This window comes from Oncorhynchus kisutch, linkage group LG14 (assembly GCF_002021735.2).
Source record: "Oncorhynchus kisutch isolate 150728-3 linkage group LG14, Okis_V2, whole genome shotgun sequence".
Lineage (NCBI taxonomy): Eukaryota > Metazoa > Chordata > Actinopteri > Salmoniformes > Salmonidae > Oncorhynchus > Oncorhynchus kisutch.
In genome coordinates, this window is record NC_034187.2 from 66,664,123 (window position 1) to 66,675,651 (window position 11,529).

The following is an 11,529-nucleotide window of genomic DNA, read 5'->3' on the forward strand; positions in this document are numbered from 1 at the left end:
CCCATTAAAAGATTGTACCTCTAAGATCTGTCACATTACTGAGCCTCCAGCCTTACTAAGGAGCTACCCCTGATCTCTCTTTAGCCAATTATCTAACCTTCACTTCTCTAAAGTCACCCTGGATCTAAATTCCCCATAGACACAGATCTAGGATCAGCTCATCATCCTTCAATCCTAACCTTTACTATTAAGGGTATAAAAATCATAGCTGACCTTAGATCAGTGTGTTGGAGGGGCTTCCTCCTACTCAGCTGAAGTAACAGAGTACAGACGTTGTGACCTTTACCATGGAGACGATATGACATGTTCTAGTGCCAGGGACAGAGAGGGTAGCTGGGGGAAGCAGACACCTCCGCCAAGGGGGGTGACGTGACAGTCTAGGGAGAGAGTTAGCTCTCAGCACTCTGATAGCCTCAAAAGACCTGGGTGTGTGTGACAGGACACAGGAGAGAATGGTGTGGCCGTGGTGTGTGTCTTGGAGAGAGAGAGGGAGAGAGAGGGGGGGGGGGGAGTGTGTGCGTATGTGCGTGTATTTATATAAGTGTTTGTGTGCGAGTGTGTCCGTAGGTGCGTGTGTCCATAGGTGCGTGCGTGTCCGTAGGTGCATGTGTGTGTGTGTGTGTGTGTGATGGAGGGTGTTGAGTGGGCTAGGTGTTAGACTGAAGGTGTAGACAGTGTTTAGGATAAGTCAATATAATGTTCTTAGAGCCTAGAGAAATTAACTTCCTCCTCCTCTGGAGTCTGCAGAAACACCCTTACACAGACCTTCTTCAGAGTTAGACATTCTGAAAAAAAGGACTTCCACCTTATTATGGGAGACAGAATGGAATTCTATTAGAATGCACAATATATCAATTAATGTTGTGGATAGTTCCACCCATATGTAACTGTCAAATTGCTGTGGTCGGAGGGGCTTTGCCTGTTCTAGTCATTTCTATGGTTCCACCACTATCAAAAATCTGAATGTAATGGAAGACTTGTTGCAAGAAAGAAATTCACTGGTCGGGCATTTGACAGATGCTTGACTGTAAATGTTTGCATGATGCGTCCCCACAGGGTGTGCTGTGGTGGGGCTGTTTTCTTAGTGGTGTGAAACAGACAAGCTAACATCAGGTCCAACCTGTCTCTGCTACTCTACCAGACTGGGGCATTAAACACACTATGGCTTAATGCATTATCTGGCCCATAGAGCTTGGTGTTGTGTGGGAGAAGTGAGAGAGACGAGGCAGGGTGGGATATATTGTTTGTGTGTCTAGACTGCTTCTCTGGTTTAAGTTGAGAGAGAGGGAGAGTAGGAGGCAGTGGAGGAGAGAGGGTGAGAAGAGAGGAGGAGAGGACAGAGAGGAAGAGATGACAGAAAGGAAGGAGAGAGGTGCACAAGGAGGAGAGAGTGGGGAAGAATTTAGCAGTAGAGGTAAGAGAATGGAATGGAAGGAAAGTCAGAGGACGGTAAAGAGGGAGAAAGGACAAAGAGAGGATGGAGATACACATCTCCACTGGACAGACAGAGACATGGAACACATGCAGTATTGAACTTAACCCACAGTGAGAAAACCTACAAGTTGCCACTCATCAGTACAGTGCTCTGCAAGACAGGGTAGTGCTCTCCAGCACTTGAGGCCCCATGTCACCGTAGCAGCTGAGGGTGTAAACAGGTACTCCAGTCCTCTACTCTCCCTCTCCCCTCACATCTCTTCATATCTTTTCCCTCATATCTCCTCTCACCTCAGAGCTAAACGGCATGGATGATATAAGCACACTCAACTTTGGGGGTGGTTCGTTTTGAACCTTTTGATATAGGCTTATTATTGAGCGTCTTGGTTTGGGGTAGAGTTCTCATTCAGGTTTGGGAGTTTATCATCTCACAAATTGCGATTGAATAAAGTGGAATGGTAGCCTATACACTAAAAAATGAGGGTTACTCAAAGCTTCTATAGGAAGGGTGATGGTTCTATGTGGAACCATAATGAATCAAATAACCCTTTTGAGCTTTTCAATGGTTATTTACAGATCACAAAAGGGTTCTTTGCTCTTTTAGTGAAACTTTTAAACACAGATTCAAACACAGATTCACCCACAAAGACTAGGGACATTTTCCAAAGCCTCGCAAAGAAGGGCACCTATTCATAGATGGGTAAAAAAAAACAGACATTGAAAATTTCTTTGAGCATTGTGAATTTATTAATTGCAACTTTAGATCAATGCACACAGTCACTACAAAGCTACAGGCGTCCTTCCACACTCAGCTTCCCGGAGAGGAAGGAAACAACTCAGGGATTTCACCATGAAGCCAATGGTGGCTATAAAACAGTTAGAGTTTAATGGCTGTGACAGGAGAAAACTGAGGATGGATCAACAACATTGTAGTTCTGCCACATAACTAACCTAAATGACAGAGTGATAAAAAGGAAGCCTGTACATAAATATGTCCTGAATACAAAGCGTTATGTTTGGGGCAAACACAACACAACACATTACTGACTACCACTCTTCATATTTTCAAGCATGGTGGTGGCTGCATCATGTTATGGGTATGCTTGTCATCGGCAAGGACTAGGGAGTTTTTTTTAGGATAAAAAGAAACGGAATAGAGCTAAGCACAGGCAAAATCCTAGAGGAAAACTTGGTTCAGTCTGCTTTCCAACAGACACTGGGAGACAAATTCACCTTTCAGCAGGACAATAACCTAAAACACAAGGCCAAATATACAATGGAGTTGCTTACCAAGAGGACATTAAATGTTCCTGAGTGGCCTAGTTACAGTTTTGAATCAAATCAGCTTGAAAATCTATGGCAAGACTAGAAAATGGCTGTCCTAGCAATGCTTACCAATCAACTTGATAGAGGTTGAAGAATTGAAAAGAATAATGTGCAAATGTGCAAATATTGTACAATCCAGGTGTGCAAAGCTCTTAGAGACTTACGGAGAAAGACTCACAGCTGTAATCTCTGCCAAAGGTGCTTCTACAATGTTTTGACTCAAGGGTGTGAGTACTTACGTAAATACGATGTTTCTGCATTTCATTTTTTATACATTTGCAAAAATCTCTAAAAAAATGTTTTCACTTTGTCATTATGGGGTATTGTGTTTATATGGGCGAGAAAAAAAATATTGAATCCATTTTGAATTCAGGCTGTAACACAACAAAATGTGGGTTAAGTGAATACTTTCTGAAAGCACTGTATGCCATTACATATTATATATGACTGTGGCCAGTGACGTGTCTTGTGAAAGAACCTTTCAGATTGAGAAAGGTTCTTTATAGAACCATTCTCCATAAAGGTTATATAAAGAACCATAAAAAAAGGTTCTGTACATCCACATAAAGGGTTGTAACCACAGTGGAACCCTTTTTTGCTGCTATTTAGATCATTTTTGAATGGTTATTTTTTATAGAATCTTAGGGTTCTTTATAGCACCATATAGGTTCCAGGTAGAACCTTATGAGCATGGTTCTTTATTGAACCTCCAAAAAATGTTTTTAAATTACATTAAAAGGGTTTATGCTATGGTTACAAGCCAAATAACCTCATTCTGATACTATTTAGAAACATAATTTTTTTGTGTGTGTCGAGCATTATTTCAGAGATTGTTCATTGTACCGCTTTATAATCCTTAGCTAGCTCTATGTAAATAAGACTACAGGATTGTTCGATATGCTATGTCTACATTCATTGCGCTGAAGAAAGAAAGTAAACTTTACAGGAAGAGCCAGATGTCATTATTTATCATCTTAAATCTAATTTATTTATGAAGCAGAAAAAGAATGGAATTCTCGGTTGAATTCGTCTTGAATTATTTAGACTGAAATGGTTAATTCCATACAAGGCCTCGGAAGATCTCGGCTCTGTTCTGTTTAATACTTTATCATCTTTCCTAAACCCGAATACTGAGGAGAAAAGAAGAGAGGGAAAAGTAGTTTATTCATCCTGGACCCTACCGCTTAATTGTTTTTTTAACTCTTATTTAGAAAGTGTTTATGGAACATTTTATAAAGCCTCAAATTCGTGAAGTTATGTTGAATAATTTATTGTTCTTGACAACTGAAGGTTTTTGGGATATCTTAGTATTTGAGTTGAAGAGAGGGTGAGAACTATTCCAGTAGGCCTATAATGTTATATATTTACTAAATTGTATTTGATGCAACGACATTAAGCATCTTATAAAGATATAGTGATATGATGGGTGTGGTGATTCAAAGACCAAAATAAGTCCATGATGTAGGCCTTTACTGAATATATATATATATTTTTTTAAAGATTTTTACCAGATCGAATTGTACCTCATTTGTATCAATAGTATCCATCCATTTGATCCCTCTCATGCCACTTATTATTCTAGCCTTAATATTTGGAAAAGTCTCCCTCAATCCTCGGGTTGAACGGCATCATGTCATGGATCGTCTTACAATGTCAGACCTAGGCTACTCCTAACCCGTCAGCTGGCAAATCAGAAGAGATATTGCATGAAGTCAGTGGAGATAAAGCTATTAGATTAAGAAGTGTGTTAGGCAGCTCAACTCCTCGCTAATGGAGTATATTCTATAATGGAGTGACCCGTTTAGAGAGCGGTGGATGCGCAGCTCATGGTCCCAGGTTGATGCAGTCAAAAGCCGGCTAATGAAAAGAGACGCATCACTGATTGCTGCTATATCTGGGCCCGCGGTGGAAGTGGCATCGATTTAACAATTTAGCAGCCCTGTCCTCTGTGTGTTGGAATTAGTCACGGCTCAAGGATGCCCAGCTTGCCCTCTTTTACAAACATACACACACACACACAAACTGAGGGAAAAATAGCCTACTACAGTATATCTCGATCTCCAATGTGCATTCATTGAGGAACTAACTATATGTGCAAAATATTCAGTCTTGGAGGAAATTTTAAGTTCAATAAAAAATGTAAAATAAACCTATTTATATTTCATTTGTGGGCTATGATATATTTTCATGATTTAGCGACACCGTTTCAGCACCATGGAGAGCGAACGCCACGAGCAAACAGACGCATAAAGAGAGAACATCATTCTGCAAAAAACGATTGTTTATTTCAGTGACTCAACAACTGCAATCGGACTTTAGTGCAAGAACATGTATACACGTGTGAAATAGTCATATCAGATGTGATCATAAGCAAAACATATATGATGCTTTATTTCGTTTAAGAGAAAAAATGGTGCTCTCATGCATCTGGTTATTCTAAAAGGTCTGTAAACGGTGTAGGCCAGTAGGCTACTCCCCCTAAGGTATTCCCACCGTGCTGTAGGAATGACAAAGTTCCAATAAACGACTAATGTGATACTCCAACATCATAAAACTACATATTTTCAGTGTTTTTGTGATCAAACCATCCAGCACTTTCTAATCTGTTGAGGGGTTCATTTTACCTGAAGAATGAGTAGGCTACTACATTGCTTTTCTCTGTCCAAAGGGATTGAATCCCTCTTTTCCACTCATTTACATCTGTGTCTTAAACTGAAAGTAGTAAGAATTTGAAGTTTATGCAGAACTTATTTACTGACACTGATGTAGCCTACATGGATGTATTGACACTTTTCTAAACCAAAAAAAGGCATGGAAGCATGTGCCATCACAGGGAGTTCATATACCTTTCTACAGCAGTCTCTGTAAGTCTCTGTAAGTCTCTGTAAAGAAGTCTATACATTCTGCAAAGACGAGGTAACATGTTCAACAGAACGTTGTCCCAGAGTTCTGCCTTCCATCACCTGTCTATTTAACCCAATCCATGCCCTGTCCATGGCTGGCTTGGACAACACAGGGTTAAAGGAACTCTGTCTGAACAGTGGGTCGTGGAAGACCCCGTCCACCCAATCTCTGAGGGTAGTCACCGGCGAGTCCTGTTGCCCAGCCGCCCCCACCTTCAGGTGGGGTACATCAGTTGGATACCCACCTGGGGAGAGAGACTCGCTGGGGGTGGCTGTGTGCATGCATGCAGGGAATTCAGGTTGGATAGCAGCAGTTTGTGCGATGGACCAGATTTTAGGTTTGCTGCTCTCTGTACTTTGCAGGTCCTGTTGAGTGTAGAATGAGTTGGTTGTTCGGTTGTGCTCTGGTGTGTGTTTGGGACAGTCTGCTGACAGTGGCAACCGCTCGTTCCCGTGTCGGGATGTGTCTGGGGTATGTCTGAGTGGGCTGGTAGAAGGGTCTTTGGGGTGGTGGTGGTGGTCCGGTGGTGTGTGTACTGGGGTGTCCTTGGTGTGAAACTGGTGTTTAGGGTCGCAGTCAGAACCATCCGACTCAAGCAGATCAAAGTCCTCCAGATCACTCTGTTGTAGGTCCACACACCTCGCTGTTACAGAATCTACAACCAAAAAATACATAGATGTTTTAACAATCATAAACTTGACAGCCTGATAGAAAGCAACTTCCATCTAAATTAATAGGCGCCATTTTAATTGCTTCTTCTAGTTAACGAAATAAATCTATGGTATGCATGCACTCACCATCAACATCTATCTCGCTTTTGATTGGCTCTTCCTCTTGTGATCCCTCTGCACTGTCGCTGTCATCATCACAGCCCCTCTCGTCAGAGCTCTTATTGGCTCGTGGTGACCATGTGACTTTGTTCTCCTTCTTCAGCCTCCGCCGTGCATTGGCAAACCACGTGGACACCTGAATGAACAAACACATTAAGATAGTATTGCATATTTGATCAATTCCCCATCTGGCCTTTGTGGCGTTGAGCAAGGCACTTAACCCCTAAAACTGCTTCAGGGGCACTGCAGTATGGCTGCCCTCTGCTCCAACCTCTCCAACCTATGTTTCTAATTGTTTTTAGGATAAAGCAGAAGACATTTCTGTGGGATGTAATCTTTATCTGTGAGTATCCAGTGCTGACACTGTAACAGAAAACTGTAATTTATACGGTAATTTGGGGTATTATCAGCAGTAAAATACTCTAGCATATTGTAAATGATGGTGCATTGTGGGAGAATGTTGTGGGTGGGGAAATACTTACTGAAATTCCATCCCACAGAATACAGTAGCGTACCATGTCTTTGGAGATCCCAAAATGTTTTTACCACTAGCGGGTGCATGGCATTGTTGTTTCTGTCTCATTAACATATTTTGAGGTGTGCCTTGTAAGAGACTATATTTGTTGCACCCAGAGGCTGCAACACAGATTAAAAAGTGATGTGGCAAAATTCGTACATGTCTTTGCCGGGCCCTGGAGTTTGCACTGATATCATGACCTGGTCAGGTAAAACTCTGGGTCCTATTCGTAGGGTCCAATGTTAACTTGGCTCAAAATCTACTGGCCCAAACAGAATCTCTAGTGGCCCGGACATGGTGTAATTTTAAATGCATTGGGGTCACACAGGGCCTAGGTTTGCATGCTTTCTCTCTATATGCAGCTATTAATAGCCTATATTTGATTAGTATGATATGTATTAAAAGCTGTTTAATATAATTTAGCAATGTAAGTCATTACGTTGTAATAATTGCATTCATTTTTGTTTCTAAAGTATGTTATTTTGAGAATATTTTTTTACATCTCAAAATAGGATGCGGTCCCTTTAAGACAATGTCGTTCCAAAAGAGGTATCTAACTGGCTGTAGTAGGCCAGGAAAGGATATTTTGTAGCTTACTCTTTGCAGACTATCAGTAGTAGCCAGCATAATGCTAGTGTGTTCACCATTGAAGGTTTACTTTTGTAAATTACTTTCACTAAAATAAATAAGCTCAGCAAGTAGATTGATGGGCGCTTCTTTTTACTTGAGGACAACTCGTACGTGCTGTTCGATTTTAGCTATCAACGTCTGCAGTGCTCGAGAAGTTGTGACTTGCGCGAGTGTAGTGGTGCTTGATTGTACGGTCAATTATATTGCACAAATACAAATAGCATGACTTTTCTGAGTCTAGTCTTCAATGGTAGGCGGCGACAGAGCATGTAAATGTTGAACTGGAATTCAAAAATGTGCTGAGAAATTACTGGCCCTGTCGGTACTGCTGCTTTGAAAATGGCAACACCAGATTATGAAGTACTGGGGGAAATGCTGTCTCGCCACACGTTTTCCAGTGGCTCTGTTTGCACCTGTGAGTAAGAATGCTGTGCCAATTTAACTCGGAACTCGAATATGTACTTAATGTTTTTGATTTAACTGACCTGGAAGACCAGTTGTGCGGAATTTAGGAAATCACTGAACAGATCAATTAGCTCAGTTGACAGGGTATGATGCCTAGTTGTACCTGTGGCACTCCAGGAGCAGGGTTGTCTACCCCTGGAGTACTGTTTTTAAGCAATAAGGCCCAAAGGAGAATGGTATATGACATATATATCATGGCTAATGGCTGTTCTTAGACAAAACACAATTCGGAGTGCCTGGATACAGCCCTTAGCCATGTTATACTGGCCATATACCACAACCCCCTGAGGTGCCTTATTGCTATTATAAACTGGTTACCAACGTAATTAGAACAATTTTGTATTTTTTTTGTCATACCCATGGATACGGTCTGATATACCACGGCTTTCAGCCAATCAGCATTCAGGGCTCGAACCACCCTGTTTATAATGTGAAATATATAATTTTACTTGCCACTGAGCTGCTTGTAAGTTACTGTCAATGTCACTGCAACCCCTTTACAGTGTAGTGCTCCTCAAAAAGTATGTACTCAAAAAGTATGTACTCCTCAAAAACTATGTACTGTGATTAACCAGTACATAGTGCTCTTCAATCAGACATGTACTGGAACACAACAATAAGTTCAGTAGAGCTCCAACTAACATATTCAGTCTCCAAACTGAGCCAGTTGTTACCTGTGTGAGTGTCATCTTGGTGATGATGGCCAGCATGATCTTTTCTCCCTTGGTGGGGTACGGGTTCTTCTGGTGTTCCTGCAACCAGGCCTTCAGAGTGCTGGTGGTCTCCCTGGTAGCGTTCTTCCTCCGGGCAGCTGCACTGTCCACTGATGACCCATACCTGGGAGAAGGGAGGAGAGGGGAGGGGTGTCAGAATAGGAGTTTATTTGAAAGAGAAACTCTTCCAAATATTTTATTTTCAATCCTATGTTTATTGGATGTAAGATGTGCTGGAGTTTTCAAATATTTTACTTTTTCCTCCTTGTACTTGGAACTCTAAGGGGTTTGACTTATTACATTGTGCAGGAGATATGCGTTCGTAAATGGAACTATTTTATGCCACAATTACGCATGCGTTATCACCATTTCTCACGGTTAGATACAGTTGAAATGTTTTCTAACAGAATTACAAGTTATTTAGAAACAGATAGCATGTTTAGTAGACATACCCATATCGGTCATATGGATACTGTCCAAATGCGTAATCGTACGGATAGTAAGCAGGGGTTTGAGAGGCCCCCACATGCGCAGCCGCTCCATCTTTGGACTCCAATGTTCCCTGCAAATATGAAATCAAAATATTTAATTATTCATTATTATTTCATTGTGATTGAGAAAACTTAAGAAAACCTTTCAAAACCTGACTGTCATAGTTTTTTTTAGGCTACGTGCCCACCACAGATATGGCAGCCCGATATGGAACAGTCCAGTACGTACGAATTGGGCAAATGTCTGTCCTTTTAATTTTCGCTGACATGATGAATTAAGTGAAACAAGAAGAAATATATATATATATATATATATATATATATAAACGAAATTCAATATAGATAAGTACATACCCTGGCATATAAAGCTGTTGCGTCGCCTCCGCAGGTGCCATAGTACCCCTGGCTCTTTCCATAGCCAGCTCCATACACACCCAGACCTATAGCCGGGGTTGGTAGCTCTTGGCCCGGGGATCCGAGCAGTCTGCTCTCGTACACCGGACACCGGAGAGGCTGGGGAGAGGGGGGCATCACACCGGAGTCCAGGAGAGACCTTCCGCCAGGCTCGAGGCAGTTGGCTAGAGAGCTCGTGCTCATGAGGAACTGGCGCGATACAAGAATAGATACTTCAGGAAGAATATAACCAATATGCAATGCATGAGCACAAAACGAAAAAGGCTATCTATAAAATCGTTATTTTGTCAAGCAAACAAAAAGTTGGGCTACAGGATTTATGTGCAAAACCGAAGACATTATAGTAACAGAAACAAACAATGTTTTCCTTCACCACACTGTGATGTTTGTTCTAGTGAGAGACGCCTTACCGGGTGTGTGGGTGAGTAGGGATATCCTAACTGCGGGTAAGCCATGATATCAAACATCAGTGAATGTCGGCAAACTTCAAAGGATCGAGCACGACGTCCAACTGTCACTCATCCGTGCATCAGGATTAAGTAGCTCCTAGACGTTGATCTAAGGTCACTTTTGCAATTCCCCTCCGATTGTGGGATCTGGAGAGGTTATGCTTGTCTTAGATCTGTGAATAAAGGTAACTTTTACCTAATCAAACCAACACCGAAACGCACTGCTTTTCACCCCGGGTAAAGTGCCCGCACCCAATATTGGTTTGTAATGAACAGTCTGCTTCAGCTCCTCTTCAGCTCTTCTTCAGCTCTTCTTTCGATATATTTGGGAAACATCAGCTAGGGAAATGTCCGTTCTCCCCAATTCCCAGTAATGCCCTTGGGATGTTTTTTTGGGGATGGCTTAGGTGTCCAAGTCGGTTGACAGTTGGTGACTCGCTGAATTAATGAATATGTTTACTGTCCAGTCAATCTGACGCGGTGAAACGCATCATTTGCAGTCCAAAGCGGTAGTGATGTTGTGATCTATCATCCACAAACCAACCATGCCACTCCTGATGCGCTCTCTGCTTTTAACGCGCCTGTCTCTCTGACGTCACATGGACTCCCGCAGGCACCCTACGGGTCCTCTCCTTCAGGAACTTATATTCAGTTTAGAACCTTCGATTTATCCCCTTTCATGGAGAAATACAAATGTTTTAAATGAAACAAAATAGGCCTATGCCCCAAAAATACAATGGCAGAAATCCTTGTGCACGGAGTTGTTCTTCCTCAATGAGAGAACAGAACAAAGCTGAAGGTAGGCCTACATTCATCCAAATAATCTTGCAGAATAAACGTAGAAAAGTCTGATTTAATTGAAATAGGCCTACAAGATAGGAAATACAATATCTATATACCTCATATACTAGGACTACTGTACTTACCGTTATTGACGGTGTCTGTGAACGACAGACCTGCTCACTCAAAGATTCCCTCCCGTTTACACACGAGCGCACACACCGCCCCGGGGTCCCGGTAAATATAATGAGGATGTGTTCAATTCCCCCTCCCTCCCTCCGACACACACACACACACCGCATCAGAGGGGGAACACGGAATGACGTGACAGCTCTATCGCGGATGATTGATGACTATGAGATGAAATTAGCATAATAGCTTTTTATTCCTGTAGTTTAGATAACATGTCACCTCAATGAAATTACCTCCTGACTCCTGATCAAGCTGTTACAGTGGAGATGAGATTATAATAGCCAGGTCTGAACGAATTAATCAAACAATAAGCACTTCTGTTATCTTTAGAGGGCATCATTTCCAACTCAGTGGTTGTGATGCTGATAAATTCAAAGTTGCCCT

General features: G+C 41.9%; 1 protein-coding gene across 1 annotated transcript; it reads right to left on the reverse strand.

Moving 5' to 3' along the window:
* Positions 1–5,026: 5,026 nt before the first annotated feature.
* LOC109904413 (iroquois-class homeodomain protein irx-4-B-like) lies at positions 5,027–9,907 on the reverse strand. The gene is made up of 5 exons (XM_020501656.2): positions 9,665–9,907; positions 9,272–9,381; positions 8,781–8,943; positions 6,462–6,630; positions 5,027–6,319 (listed from the first exon to the last, which is right to left on the reverse strand). Exons 1-5 carry the CDS (start codon positions 9,905–9,907, stop codon positions 5,655–5,657), a joined length of 1,350 nt encoding a protein of 449 aa, XP_020357245.1. The 3' UTR covers positions 5,027–5,654.
* Between the last annotated feature and the right edge of the window lie 1,622 nt (positions 9,908–11,529).